General features: G+C 34.5%; 1 protein-coding gene across 2 annotated transcripts in view; it reads left to right on the top strand.

The window, feature by feature from the left end:
• Positions 1-15,940, top strand: part of ctdp1 (CTD (carboxy-terminal domain, RNA polymerase II, polypeptide A) phosphatase, subunit 1) — a 216,512-nt gene extending 200,572 nt beyond the window's left edge. Inside the window, exons 13-14 of one of the 2 annotated variants that reach the window (XR_012394537.1) lie at positions 13,888-15,110; positions 15,290-15,940. Coding sequence is in view for 1 of the 2 variants with exons in the window: in NM_001002873.1 (NP_001002873.1) it covers positions 13,888-14,047 (160 nt within the window). In the remaining variant the exon portion in view is untranslated. 2 annotated transcript variants of the gene reach the window in all.
• The last annotated feature ends 748 nt before the right edge of the window (positions 15,941-16,688 follow it).

Genomic DNA, 16,688 nt, shown 5'->3' with positions numbered 1-16,688 from the left:
ACTTTACTCGTCTGTTTAGCTGTTCGGATCCCTCTATGGCATTAATTTTTGGATATGTAAAATAATGGACACTAAACATAATTTAATATTCTAGCGTGCATATGTCCAGTGTCTACCTTATCAGATGGACAACACTTTGAAAGATTATATTTTTGTTCGAATGTGTAAAGAAAGACTCTCAAGAAGGTTGCTGGCTTGAGCCTCGGCTGGGTTAATTGGTGTTTCCGTGTAGAGTTTGCATGTTCTCGTGGGTGTCCTCCGGGTGGTCCGGTTTCCCCCACAGTCAAAAGATATGTGGTACAGGTAAATTGGGTGGGCTAAATTGTCATTAGTGAATGAGTGTGTATGGATGTTTACCAGAGATGCTGGATAGGTTGGCGGTTCATTCCGCGGTGGCGACCCCGGGTTAATAAAGAGACTAAGCCGAAACTGAATGAATGAATGAGTGAAGAAATGGGGAGCGTAAGTGGCCACTTTTAAAAACATTGAGTCTTACTGACCCCAAACTTTTGTACTGTGGCATATATGACCCTAAAACTCACACAGACTAAATCTTTTATTTATTTATTTTACTTTTGAAGCTTGCAGTCCTCACAGAGCTAGAAAACCATGAAGATGCTTGTGTCTATTTGGACTCTTTTTAGATTTGTTCTGAGCTGCGAGCTTAGTTTTCTCTTTGATCTATTTTTCAGTTCAAGCTGTGTTTCTAACAGAAGCTTTCTTCCGAATAATTGATAGACCGCAGTATACACAGTCTGTGTGTCGACTGTCTTTGTGAATGCTGCAGTAAACAAAATGTCTGAAGTGATCGCCTGAATAGAGATCTCAAATCTTCATTCATGTTATTCTGATCTTTGCCCGTCCTGACCTTGTGTTCAAGCTGATTCTTGAGGAAGCATCGGAACAAAACGTGACACTTATTGACCGATGCTGTCTGCTACATCCATGTATGACCGTCAATTAGCCCCCCTCCATCTTCAATCAATGCAGCCCATCACGGTGCTTAACACACAGCCGTATGAGAGCAAATGAAGCCATGTGGATTTAATCGAACACACATCATTAAACCTCCAGGGTTATTGAATGCCCCTTTTTGTGGCTTTAAAAGGATAGTTCAACCCAGCAAAATAAGCCTCTGTCAATGTTTTTTTAATCTGGATGATTTTCTTTCTTCAGTTTTCCACATTTCTCCTTTTGAGCACGATATTTGCTTCTTTGATAGCAGAAAATGCAGGTTTGGAAAAACAGGCTGGGGAGCAATTAGGTATCAAGGCTTGACCAGTGTTGGGCACGTTCCTTTAAAAGAGTAATTAAATATAGTTACTAGTTACTTCTTACAAATAGTAACAGAGTTTCATCTAAAAGTAATTTATTACCAAGGAAAGTAACTAGTGCTTTACCTTTAAAAATAATCAAATTTGTCAAATGACTATAGAATAAATATGGCGGCATGTGACGATTTAGAATTACTTGTCACCGATGCAGAGAGTCGAGAGAAAGTCTTATTTTTCCTAGGCATAAAATGCAGGATACATACCCATTCTTGCCCTTCATCTAACCAGGGAAAAGTAGTGCTCATATTTCCACTTTACAGAAGCTACCTTTGAACTTGTTGGATTTGACATCGTTCTGACTCCAGGTCATTGGTGTGTACGACTGACTGTGCATGTGCTTGTGTGTGAACATCCGCACTACTCTGTACTCTAAGCCGTAAATGTACTCACTACATGTACTCTAAGCCGTATGGAGCTAATAATATGCCAAAACTATCTAAATTATCAATAATCATAATAATAAATTATGAAAAATCTTGAATCGTTGACAATTGTAATTTAATAGATCTAAAATTGTATATGCTGTTAAAATTGTTTTGAATTGGAATTTCATAACTTCAATATTGAACATCTGCAATTGAAGACAACTGAATTTGAATTTTTTTATAGACGTACAGTATCTTCAAACTTCTGATTTTTGGGGTTCTGAATTCCTAGACTGCAGATTTTCAGTTTGTAGAAATACAGTTTCAAGTTTTCAAGATGAAAAAATTCAGAACATCAAATTGAATATTCTAAAATTAAAAACCAGAAATTCAGGCTGTGAAATTCAGATTCAGCAGAAAGTAGACAAAGACGATGACCGAAAAGTCAAACTAAGAATCACTCACCTCTGCTTGATTCATGGTTATGGACGAATTGCAGGGTGTGAATTTTGAAGGAGAACACAAAAATATGTTTGAAAATCTATCTATAAAAGATTCTGCCTTGAAAAATGCAGTTGGTTTAAATTGCAGATGTTCAATTTTCAAGTTAAGAAATTTAAAATCAAATTAAGAAATTCTAATTAGAAATTCATATTCAAAACTATTTTAACAGCATATAAAAATTCTGAGTTATTAAATTACAATTGTCAATAATTCAAGTTACACAATTCATATTGTTTTGGCATAATATTAGCACCATAAAGCCTGGGATTCTCAACCAGTGGGCCGCGGCTTACTAGTGGGCCTCAGCAATCCTGCAGGTTGGCCGGGAGATGGCTTAAAATTACCTCTCAATATTAAACTGTCATTTTTAGATTTCGTTTATAATATGCTATATTAAAATGATCGAAGTAATGCACTTTATCCTGTTCACTAATTGATTACTTCAAACTTGGCTGCAACTACACATAAGTCTGTTTATTCACAAACTATTTGTGAAGTGAAAGTCTCTCTTTGTGTATTTTTGTGTGAACTGTTTATTATATCCGCATAGTTGTCCAAATTAATGTCCTGTGAGTGTTTCATAAAGGACGTGTGCACAAACAGGAGGATCTAGTGAGGCTCAATGGTGTTTTTGACATAGAATGTAAAAAAACTTGCAAATGAGCTTTAGACATGATCTGGCAGAGCTGTTCACTGTTCCTGTCAGCGATCTCCCAATAATATCCATCTGCAAACTCAACCACTATTAGATTAACATGTCTTAACAGATTTAGGGTGTTTTACCTTATTTTACATTTGTCTGTATATTTTTGAATAGTAGATATTTAGTAGTGGATATTCAGTCAGTCCAGTTTAAAGCAGAAGCTGATCTTTTGCAATCTCTGTGTTGACCTGTGGTTCTCTTTGGATCTGTGCATGTTTTTAAAAATATATAATATATAAAAAGTTTTAATATATAATTACATTTCATACAAACATTTTAGAGAAAATGCCAGGCAGGTGGGCCTGCAAAAATTGATCGGAGGAAGAAGTGGAAAGAAGTGAAAAGGGTTGAGAACCCCTGCTCTAATTCAATCATCACTTAGTTACTCCACGTTCACAAACATCAATCATCATTACTGGTTGATTATGTGTCCCACCCCAGCCCTGAACACACCCACCCCAGAGAAAGAGAGTTCATGGCTGAGAGAGACACTCTCACATGAAAACTCCTTAAGTCTTCTCAATTATAGTAATGCACATTAGTTATAGTAACGTTAATAAAATGTTTATTGATATTGTCTTTTTTCCCATCACTGGTCTTGACACACATTGATTTGATTTCAATTCACAAACTTGCTGTTTGATTAAATTCAATTCTCTTTTCAGTTTGATTCAATATTGATTCATTTGGATGTATACCATTTACAGTACACATGAAAAAATGATAGATGAAGCATGATAATATCAGTACAATATTGATGGTTAAACTGAACAACTAAAATGTCAGTTGCTCATGAGATGTTTTGGATGTTTTTGTACTCAGTTTTCTATATTGAAGGATTTGGTTGCGATATCTTGCTTTACTAGCATAGCATTGTAAAATACTCTTATAGCCTTTTCTTTACTCTCTTATTTTTTTTTTTTAAACTGATTGATTACATAAGTTGCAGTATATTTCATTAAGTCACACTGTTTTTTTTTTTTTTTTTTTTTTGGTCTGATTTTCCATTTGTTTATTTAGTGCCCTTACTAAAGAGGAAGAGATTATCTGTCGAGCTACATTAAGGATTGTCAAAACCACATCATTTTGTTTAAATTTGTGATAACAATGGAGCTCAATTTGATTCAAATATGAAAGCTAAAAATTTGGTAACACTTTATTTTGATGATCCATTTAAGTATTTTTTTGACTTTCTACTTAATATCTGTTGATACTGCTCCTTCAACATACCTTGTTCTTTAACTGACTATAAGAAACTTTGCAAGTACATGTCAACTTACACTAACCCTAACCCCAATAATAGTCTACTTATAATCTAATGAGAAATAGTTGGCATGAAGATGCAATGTAAGTTAAATTCAACAAACAAACCATCAAAATTAAGTGTGGCCAAAAAGTTTGTTTGTGTTTTAAGAATCAATTTGGGTCATCAAAATCCTAATCAGAAATAACTGTTAAATTTCACTCTAGTTTTGTTGAACTCCCCTTTCATGTGTGCTGTTGAGCTGATGATTTTATTTTTTCTGTAAATTTCTCTGTTGTCCTTTTCCTTTTGTCTTTCATTCCTTGTCACTACACTTGTTTCTCAGCTTTGAGGACTCCCCAAGGAGTCTTTCAGGTGCATTCAGAGGGAACAGAGTCGGAGCGGGCCGAGTTTCAGTAGCTCTGCAGTCTCCTCATCCTCCCACAAGCCCATTCTCTCATTCTCACAGCCTTTTTGCTTATGTAATCTGTTTCTTGTAGACAGCGAGACACTGAGTATATAAGACAACTAGTGAGAAATGGGGAGATTCCTTCCTTTTATTCTTTCATGCCACTCCTCCATTAGAGACGAGTCTATTTACGGTCTAAAAAGAAACCTTCCGTGTCCCGCTGGTTTTTCAGCTTGACGCCAGTATTCCCTATAGAGAGCGTGGTCTTTTCTGAGGCATCTCAGACATGAATATTATTTTCAGACTTGTGATGTTGTCGAGTCAGCGGGTCACAAGCAGCTGTCAGATGTCAAAAAACTCCAGACTAATCTAAAATACTGCATTTCTTTGAAGTCTGAAGTTGCAGGTTTTTGTGCAGACTGTTAGTTTTATTTTTAATTGTGCAGATGCGAGTTTGTCAGCAATAAAACCTATTTGTCTCGCTCCAATCAGTGTCTTTTGTAGGGGCACTTTTTTTTTTTTTTTTTGCTTTCTTATAACTTGCCATTTGCATAGCACTTGCAACACCAATGTCATGTCCAATGTTCAATGTATTTATAAAGCAAGTGTTAATACAACAAAAGTTAACCACAGTGCTGTACAGAAACAATAAAAAATAACAAATTAAATCTCTTTTCTTACCTAAAACAGTACAATAAATACCCTAATAATACAATTCCACTTTCACTCAAGCTCACATCACACAGACCACAATTTGATTAATACCAATCTGTCATGTTTAAAGTAGGGCTGGGTGATACTGCAAAAAAAAATAAATAAATCATGATTTCATGTTTCATATAATTCGATATCGATTATTATTAAATATTTTTTAACAGTACATTTAGAAATGTTAGGATTTCTTTTAACAACTTTAATGTACCAACATTACTGTGGCATAGTTTTAATTGTCAAAAACTAAAATGTTTAAGCAAAATATCTGATCTCTTTATAATAAAATAAACATAAGTGTTAAAGAGACTCTGATAAATCATTTTTGATAAATAAAATGATAGAAAGTGTGTGCAATGGTAATGGTAGATCAACATTTGTAAAGTGAGAATAATAATGATACAGAAAACCTCAAACTCTGTAAACAAGACAAATAATGATAATCAAATCTGAGCTTTAAAGTAAAAGAACCAACCATCATTATTTAAATACATACTGCAACATTACAAATTTAATGATTATATTACCACCTATGCTGAAACGTCATTCAGATGTGGTGTTAGTGGTTGGGATGCACAAGAAAAGAAACCAAAAAGCCACTCAGGTGACATCCTTACATCCTTTTTTATTTTCAATCTTCTCACTGCTGCTATACGACACTCATGCTCGCATGTGTTGTTATTCTGACATAAAGTGGTAAACGTGTGGCTTCCTTTATTTTCTATGACGTCTCTCATAATTCAAATTTAGTTTGTTCATCAAATTTGATAGAGCTATCAAAATAGACCCCCAAGTTCTTCACCAAAGTTTAAGCCAGTGGAACTAGAAAAATTAAAGGATTAAAAAACTCTAATCTCCATTTTTGAAGAAGAAGAAAATAAAGAGAGTGATGGGACACGAGACATTTTTGCGTTTTTTTTTTTTGTTTGTTTGTTTTTTGAGTAAAAAATAAATAAAACAGATTTCCCCATGGGTCATGGAATATTATGGAATTTTAAAGCTCTATTTCAGATATTGTAAGTCAGGATATTATTTGGTCCAATTTATGGAATATCAGGGATTTTTGTTAGTCATTTCGTATTATTGCTGCCAAAAATTACTGATTTAGAATGACTGGCAAGCTATACAAAATATCATGTGATGCAACTGCGATGGTCAATTTGCAGATAATCATATTAGTAAGTTGTTGCAGTTGTGTGTTTGTTAGTCACGTTAAATCAATGAAAACATTTAAATCTTCTGTTTATTCTCAAACCACAATTGGGATTTAGACAGGACAATCAGTTTGACAGGAAACAAAAAAAATAGATAGAGAAGGCTTCTGCTGAACAGTATTTATTGGCTAGTTTTCACTTTCATTATAGATGACAGTGAGCTTCTATCTCAATTTTAGTTTTGACTGTACGTTTTTCTTTTTGAGCTATATGCGATGCCAGATTTACCCAGATTAAACGGCACGTAAAGAGCAGGGTTGTATAATAATGACAGTCTGAATAACACTGCTGTTCTTTGCTCTGTGCTTTTGATTAAAGATATAAGACTCCTCTTATGAAGTCCACATTTGTGTTCATTCTCATCGTACAGTACTTGCATGATGGAGAACTGCTTTGAGACCTTTTTGAGACCAATTCCTGCTTGTATTTCTTCTAATTATGCTAGCTACGTGGACACAAAGTAAAATTATACAAACTCAACGCTGAACCTCACTTCCCTCATTCTCAGTGCATAAATATCAAACACATGGCCTGTTTCATTGTCTGGTTGACTTTCTTTCCTAATGTTTTCCATCTTCTGTCCTCCCTTTGCTTTTATCTTTTATTCATGTAGTCAGACTGGTTCTTTATCAGCAGGTGGTAGTGGATTCATCATTACACTAAATGGGAGACACACACACACTATCCAGTGATCAAAGCAGCTGTCTGTACCATCAGCAGATATAATGACAGTCTCGCTTATTTTGCACTGCTAGAGGATTATTATATCTGACTTTTTTAAAACTTGCTTACAAGGTAGTCGTGTGTGTGTGTGTGTATGTCAGTGTTAATGCGGTCGGCTTTCATGCATATGAAGCTGAGGTTCCTATATTGCAGGAAGGGTCAGCCGTATATGAATAATCCAATTCTTTCCAACCCAGTATATATATATATATATATATATATATATATATATATATATATATATATATATATATATATATATATATATATAGATATATATATAGATATAGATATATATATATATTTTTACCTTCATGCAACAAAAAAGCACCATAAATGCTTCTAATGCACTGTATTATGTCTTCTGACATTAAGTGAATCACATAAATGCAAATATTTTAGGCTGTTTCTCACATTAAGTTCCCAAAATGACTAAAAACATGTTAAGCTTTTGTTTAACAAAATAAAATCTATTATTTAAGTATCTTATGATAGAGGTTTAGAATGTGAGTATGAGTGATTATGTTATTATTATTTTCATTTGAGTGAATTATGACTTTAAGTTCTCATTATCTACTCATAGAAAGATCCATTTTAAACTGTAATGTTTAAATCGAGTAACATCTATTATTCATGCAACAAATCCATTATCAAGCATTACTTTAAGGTCCATAAGTCTGCAGCTTTTTTGCAGAATAAAATGTACCTTAATTTTATATATAAAGCCATTTTTAAGATGTTGTACTTTATTTTAATTTATTTTATTTTAAAGCTGAATTTTTTTAGCATCATTAGTAAAGCAACTAAATAAGTAGGACTGTGCAAATAATCGAAAATGCGATTTTGATTTTGGCTTCTGATGATTATGAAAAACCATAAATCTAAAAAACGATTATTGCTTCATATACCGCCCCCTTTCCAGTTGTACACATTTGTTGCTCTTAAAAGCTCAAAAGACCGCGTGCTTCTAGGTGTGTGCGGCGGGCACACACGGTCAGAAGCATGCGGTCAGCATTCGGTCTCATTCGCACACTGAGACAAGCAGAGCGCACACATCTAAAGTCATCTTAACGTGAGTGATTTAATAGTCAAATAGGTGTCAAAACGCAGTGTTTAGTGATTATTTATATTAACCCTCATTTGTGTAATAAACAAATGAGTTGAGGATCAAAAGACACTTGAAAGAGAAACCATTCAAGTGACAGTGCGCGATATTTCTGCTGCCGCCTGTTTTTAAAACTAATCAAACAACAAAAGGAGAAAATCCCTCACTGCTTTTGACTGAAGGACTTTTGCAGCTAAAGCTTTATTCTTACAGTGAAGATGCTTAAAGCACAGTTTGTTTCTTTCCTTTGCAGAATGGAAAATAAATGTATATATGCAGTTAAAGTCAGAATTAATAGCCCTCCTGAATATTAGCAGCCCTTTTCCTCTCCAATTTCTGTTTAATGGAAAGATTTTTTCAACTTATTTCTGAACATAATAGTTTTAATAGCTCATTTTTTAATAACTGGTTTATTTTATCTTTGCTATAATGACAGTACATAATATTTTACTAGATATTTTTCAAAATATAAGCATTTAGATTCAAAGTGCAATTCAGAGGCTTAATTAGGGTAATAAGGCAAGTCATTGCATAACACTAGTTTTTTTCTGCAGACAATCATAAAATATATTGCTTAAGGGGGCTAATAATATTGACTTTAAAATGGGTTTCAAAATATTTAAACCTGCTTTTATTCTAGCCAAAATAAAACAAATAAGCCTTTCTCCAGAAGAAAAAATATTAGAGGAAATACTGTTAAAATTCCCTGCTCTGTTAAACATCATTTGAGAAATATTAAGTAAAAAAAAAATTCCCAGGATTGCTAATAAGTAATTTAACTGATAAACGTTTTGAATAATTGTCATTATATATATGACCAAAAAATCGTGATTATGATTTTTCCCAAAATCGAGCAGACCTGCAAGAAAGTAAAGTTTATTTATTAAGCACATTTAACTTTAGTTTGGCACTGACCAAAGTGCTGAACAAAACCATAGCACACAGTCTAAAACAGTAAAATAACAATAAAATTAATAATAGGAATAAGAGGATTACAGCAACAAAGCACAATAAAGATTGAAAGCCTGGGAAGGCAATAGAATAAAAATGTGTCTTAAGTCTAAACTTAAAATATAGAGAGAGAAGAAACCCTTGTAATGTCCGGTGGCAGCTGGTTCCACAAACATGGAGCAGTGACTGCAAAGGCCCTATCTCCTTTCCGTTTAAGTCATGACCAAGAAATTTGCGGTAAAATTTGACGACCAAAGAGACTGATGAGTTGACTGTAGGTTCATAAGTTCTGATATAAAAGAAGGTGCTTGCCCATATAGTGCTTTAAAAACAATAAGTAAAATCTTTAACTTAATTCTAAAATTAACAGGAAGCGAATGAAGGGATGCTAAAACTGGTGAGATATGAGCATGTTTTTTGGTGCCTGTAAAAAGTCTAGCTGCCGCATTTTGAACCAACTGCAATTGTGCCAATGAAGATTGAGGGAAACCAACATATAACATTACTCAATTTACAATTTTTAAGAATGAATGCTGTACTTTATTTTATTTTATTTTATTTTAAAGCTGAATTTTAAAGCATCATTACTCAATTTTTAAATCTTGCGTGATTAAATTCTTTTTAATATAATTGATGCTCAAGAAACAATGCTTATTATTATTATTAATGTTGAAAACGTTTCTGCCACAAAATAAATAAAAAAAAAAACTTTAAAAAAAAAAGACAACTTTTTATCTCAGAATTCTGACTGATAAATCAGCAATCTTAAGGTCTGACATCTTTAAATCATGCAATATTCACTGTTAGAACACACTCTCCATGCAAGAAAAATAAAATCTAGCCCTGGATGCCAGATCCTGTCAGAAAATGATTTTCTTTGAACATTTAGACAATAGCCAACAGAACCACCCAGTACCCAAACCTGTTAACCGTTATTCAGCTGAATGACATTCTTACTATCATTATAGGATTTGATTGAAAAATCCAAAGAAAAACAAAAGCAAGAGACAAAGGAATGATGATAAAGAAAGAGCAGAGTTTAATGAATAATCTTTGTTGTGTATGATTCAGTGTTTAGACTTTGTCTGGCCAGGATAAATGCAACAAGTGTTATTATACCACAAGCAACAGAAATGGAAGATTACTGCTTCACAACATTGTCCAGAGACAATACAGACCTTAAATGGAGACAATCTTTTATCTCTTACTCATGAAAACAAGTGTCGCTTTAATCCACAGTCATAAGATTATTACAATATGGAAAAATGAAATAATAATTAAGCAATATTCATAGGAAAATAGTCAAAACAAAATATAAAAACATAATGAAATGGCAAAGAATAATCAATAATAATAATAATCAAATCATTAAGTAATAATCAATAAAATGATATAATGATAATTCTATAAATGACTAATAATCAAACGTTTAAATAAAATTATAAAATTAATAATACATGAATAAATGGTTGCTTTCTTAAAGCAACACAGACATGGATTAAAGAATCCTTGTTACAAGTATTTTCAAATCCTTAGTTTCTTCATCACCATATATATATATATATATATATATATATATTTTTTTTTTTTTTTTTTTTCATCTTGTGATACAGTTTTTTTTTCCATTTGCGAGACCGTATAAACTTGGCAGTGCATATCATAGAGTCAGAACTGAATCCTTTTTCTCAGTATTGCAAGTTTGTGTTTTTCAAGTCGGACTTTATAACACACAATTGTAAGTTTTGAAGTTAAAACGCTGTCGAATAGCATATATTTGACAGCAATCTTTTAAAACTTAAAAAATTTTATTTCCTGTCATTTTTCATCAACTGAACGTGCCCTTGCTGAATATAAGAGCTAATTTCTTTCAGATGTTTAAAAAAAAACCTTCCTGACCTCCACTTTTAAACCGTATTTCTTCCAGACAGAAACCGTCAGTGATTGATGGGCCCTTTGAGACAATTAGCATTTTAACCGAATCCTTTTCGCTTATCAGCAGACCATCACATTTATTATGAATCATCTGTTCAGGACTGTGTTTAAGAGAGCAGCATTCATTCGGTTGTGAGCAGAACAGTGTTGCATCATCTTTCTGTCAGAAGCACTTCAATGCAAATACATGAGAGAAGATGCATTATTTCATGGCCAGACATACAGTAATCTCTGTGGTTGATTGTGTGATTGTAAAAGGGAGTGATTGGAACTGCTAAGAACATTTGCATTTTTGTATTTGCGTTATTTTTAGTTGGTGTATCAATAGCACTATTGTGATCAGTAGCACTTTCTAGCAAGTCCAGGTGTTTATATGTAGCGGTAAGCTGCTTAACCCTAGTGTTATATGTCTACCTCAGGAAGTCAAACTATTGGCCAGCACAGGAGTGTTTGATTCTGATTTGTCAAATGCAAGTCACATTTGTGTGTAAAGTTATGCTAAACACAATAGCTTTAGATACATATGGTGTGCCATTATATTAGTTATGGAAGGAAATGTTATTCAAATGCATCTCTTGTTATTACTTGTGTTCAGATTTCATCATGAACTTTCACTCTTACTTTGTCACAAAAATAAGACTGTCACACTCTGCATTTAGATAGCTTGCTGTAACCATGAGTGTAATCGACTGAAATAGGATTGTATGCAAATAAAGATTTCGAGTGCAACTCTTCTGTTTTTCTGCAACACAGCCAAAAAAACAAACAAACAAACACTCTGTATTGGTGTACAGTAAGAGATGTTACTTTGTTTATTCTATAACTCAAGCTGTGGATTTTTAAATGTGTAAATAATATCTGACTGCTTGTTTGTTTTTCCAGAAATGTGTCTATCGAAATGTAAAATAACATTTAACACTTGTTGTAACAAGCCAATAAAAAGTCTGAAAATCAATTAAATAAAAATGTACAGTACTTTGTTCAGGGTTTGTTTACCTAAATATCATGAACCACAGAGAATGATATCATTTAAAAAGAAATGATAATGGTTAATAACGGTTCGTAGATTGCTAGGCGACCATCAACCGTTTTCTCAGAGGATGACAAGCTGACAAAACATTGCTGTCACTCTGATACAAGTTTTATTTATAGAGAAAATTCCAAAGCACTGCGGTGTTCGTGTGTTCTGTGTTTGTCTGAGATAATTAGTCTAATGAAATGTGTATTCCATACAAGCTGTAGCTGATTGATTAGTTCTTGTCACTTGACTCGTGGGATTCATTCAACTGGGTCGTCTGGAAGGCCTGAGCACATCACACCTTTTGCGTGAGCAAGCTGCACACCTCCATTGGAAATAATGAATTGTGCAAACTCTGGAAAAGATGCAGTTTGCGAACGGCCCCTAAAGGCCACCATCATTTGCGATCTCCAGCAGTTGATCTTTTTGCGCAGACATGGTGGATTCACTTAATTTGTTGACAAATGAGTTGCAGATCCATCCCTTGGCAAGTCCTTCACTGGGCCTTTTCTCTTAGCAAAGAAACTTTCCAAAGATGTCTGTTTCTTACTAATTTTGCTGCTTGTGACTTGAATTTGGGCTCTCAAGTGACTGAGATGTAGGCGAGAGAATACGATCATTCAGAAAAAAACTTTTGTCAAAATAAAAGATTGTTCAGACTCGGGTAATAAATAAAATGTAAATAATTAATGATTTCTTGTGATACACGCTGCCAATTGATCCACGGACCAGATAGTAATCCGCAGCCTGGTGGTTGAGGACCACTGATTTAACAGATATATTTGTCCAAAGCAACTTACAATTGAGAAGGAATTCAGCATTCAACAAGAAGCAGTAATACACACAAGAAGTGCTAGTTCTACAAATGCATGGTTAGTGCTCAGAGAATTTTGTGCTCTATTAAGGAGAAGGGAGTTTTGTTTTTGTTTTTTGAGAAAAAGAGGTGGTTTGTCAAACCCACTCACCGGTGTGAAGCGTACTTCATAAATGCAGTTTCTGTGATTGTAAGTGATTGTAAAAATGTGTCTGGTGCAAACTAAAACTGGTGCTCATTTTGCACAGCATCTGAATGATAGTTTTCTCCAAGCCATTTTCTCTTTAACATAATAATAAGTTGCTCGGCATCTCCAACATCTCAATCTCAACTCAAATAATGTCTAGCGTTAGTGTTTAGTGTAACCTAGTTGTTGTTGAAATTAAGTTACTCCATTATGAGAATCGATTAATTTTGACTTCCAACATCTGGCTGTTTTCCTTTCCACTTTAAAATTTCATATTTAATTGTTATTTACATGTTATCTTTTTATGGTTTCCTGATTCTTTTTCTCTCCAGTTTCTGAGTTCTTTAGATTTATTTATGAAATGTACCCCCACGTTCAGAGTGAAAATAGTTCTGAAGCAAATCCTCCACCAAATGTTTTGGAGTGTATGTTAGGATAGCATTTTGAGTTTTGAAGTGCACTAGACTCCTGGCACCGATGCTCTCCACTGGTGCCTGTCAGATGCAGGTGCAGATGGTGACATGTGGACCAACAGCCTGCAAACCATGACAGAGAGCTGCAACCAATCACTGTCAACAGCACTCGACACTGCCATGCACAACCCTGGCAACTAAACGGCTTTGAACCAATGAGCTTCTTTGACTGACCAACGCCTCTGTGCTTTCTATCTTTAGGGGCCATAAAAGAAAACTGGAGGAGGCCAGAGAGGATGAAGATAAGGATGAAGAGGATGGCGACTCCAGTAAAGACTCCAATGAAGACGATGAGGGCAGCAGTTCGGAGGCCGATGAAATGGCTGCTGCGCTGGAGGCGGAGCTAAATGACTTCATGTGAGCTGATTGGGCGACGATGCAAATGAACTAATGTGTTCTCATGAGGTACCTGAGACAAAACATGCATTTTTGTCGCTGTTATACAGCGCAAATAAATGTGTTCGTGTGTGTGTGTGAGTGAAAACAAAAAGGTTTACAAAATAGATAGTCATGTACAAATTTGTACAGAGTTTTAGTAGAACAAGTCCAACACAAAGTTGTTTTATTGTGAATTTACAGTACGTAGCGGTGTGGGAAGTAGAGCTTCTGTGTCTGATTGATCTTATTTTGTTCCAGTTGCGAAACTCATTTTTATGTCGGTGTAAATGAAATGATATATTTCCGCTGATTGGTGACGAATGCCAAAGAGTCTGAAACGACCTGCAGATGAGACCTGTGAGCAACAGATGATGTTTGAAGGGGTTAATGGTCTTCACCAGCAGTCAAACTCAGACGTCCCAATGTGTCCGGTCATCTATTTTTTTTTTTTTCCTTTTCGTTGTGTGCGTCGTGCAGTACCACTGATGCCCCTGTGTGACTGACACTGTGCTGCACCAATCCCAGAACACCAGCACCTTTAGACACACCCACAGCCATTATTACCTTAAAAACACAGCAAACAAGATTGGTGTTGTTTTTGCAAGTTAAAGGAATAGTTCACAAAGAAACTGTCATCATTTACTCATGCTTATGTTAGGAATCTACATAATGAGATGAACTGTTGTTTTTCATACAGTGAACATTAATTTTGAACAGTGAAAAACAACCTTATTATGACGTATACACATATTTTCAAGCCATACAAGAGATTTATTTGAGAAAAGTCATTGTTTACTTCAAATCAGGGGCTTTTGTAGTGGATTTGACATCGTTTGATCAATAGCCATCGATTATAATGTCAGTGCACCATTTTTATAATCCATTTGACTTCTTCAGTCTTTTTTTTTATTTATTTTTTTTTAGCTTTTTGGAGTGGAAGATTTCTGTTGTTTATTGTATATAAAAATGTATGGTTTTGACCACTAGAAAGTATTCTCATGAATCATATGGACCACTTTTATTAATATTTTGTTGTTGTTTTTCTAGCACAGGGGTGGCCAACCCTGTTCCCGAAGACCCACCTTCCTGCAGATTTCAGTTGCAACCCATATCAAACACACCTGCCTGTAATTATCACGCTGTTCAGGTCCTAATGGTTCAGGTGTGTTTGATATGGGTTGCAACTGAAATCTGCAGGAAGGTGGCTCTCCAGGAACAGGGTTAGCCACCCCTGTTCTAGCAGTTTGACATAAATCACTATCCAATTTTGTTGTCGATAAAAGGGCTGCTCAGACATTTAAGGATTTGTAATTCTGTTTCACAAAAAACAGGAAATGACACTTTGGATTGGCATGAAGGGCAGTAAAGGATGACAGATTCGTTGCGTTTCTGTGAACTAGTCCTGTAACTGTCAAAATTTCTGTTGGTTTTTTTTTTTAAGACTTTTCACTTTGTGACGTCATCAGCATACGTACATCATCATCAACATCTTCATCATTCAGCTTCAGGTGCTGATATTGAACACTGTGGCAGCATTAAACCGGGTGTTTGGTTGGCTTTCGCGCCACCCTGAACCGTCACTGTACACACTGGTCAGATCTGGACCTGTAAAACTCCCATCAAGACTGCTCGTCTAAAGGCCAGTTTTTGGATTCATGCTAAACTTGTTTGAACCACTAGACGTCCAGATCTAACACGTTTTGAGATGTTTCTCCGATTGTTTGTGCAGTTCTGGCACCTGTGATGTTTTTGACTGATGGGTTTTCCTTCTGTTTAATTGTGTTGATGTTTTCGACAGTGTAAAGTATTTGTATATTCTATTTCGTACCTGACAAAGAAATGCTTTTCATTTAATAAAGATTTGTTTTATAAGCCAGTGTTTTGAGCTTTTTTGACTTGTTTTGTTTTTAATAATAATTTACATTAAAACAAGTGTGCAATAACACCAAAAGTATTTTGTTCATCTGTTGTCAAATTATTTACCACATTTGTTTATACTTCAGGACTCTCATATGTATTTAAACCAGCCTGATCTCACGAGAAAACGTAAGTATTTTACGTTTTGCCAGTTTAGTGGCTAATTCGTACAAATTCGTACAAGTTCAGTCGTATGAAATTGTACGATTTTAAAAAGGAGGCGTGACACCTAACCCCACCCCTAAACCCAACCGTCATTGGGGGTTGAGCAAATCGTACTAAATTGTATGAATTAGATCATACGAATTCATACGAATTAGCCACTAAATCAAATTGTTACGAATTGCCTTGAGATTGTGTTGATTTAAACGCTACATTTTATATTACGTTTTATAAATAATGTTGAGATTAGTGTTTTATTTACATGTGTTAATTTAGCAGATGATTTTATGTAAAACAGTTCATGTCAGAATCAAAGAATCATTTCAAATCATTAGAGAGCAGCATTATATAAATGCTATGACAAAGTTTATGTTGGTTTAAAAACAATCTTTTGAGCATACAGAAATGAGAGAGTACTGTACTGTATGTCTTACAGATTGTTTGTCAAGGGCACTTACCTGTGCTTGAAGTGTGCAATGTTTTCAATGTGGTGCTTGTAAAAGGGTTTCTGGTGCAGGAAAAGTGTGTTTACTTAAATTTATCAT

The sequence above is a fragment of the Danio rerio genome, chromosome 19 (assembly GCF_049306965.1).
Source record: "Danio rerio strain Tuebingen ecotype United States chromosome 19, GRCz12tu, whole genome shotgun sequence".
Taxonomy (NCBI): Eukaryota; Metazoa; Chordata; class Actinopteri; order Cypriniformes; family Danionidae; genus Danio; species Danio rerio.
Note: the sequence above shows the minus strand (reverse complement) of the source record. Positions and strands in the feature narration are given on the sequence as shown.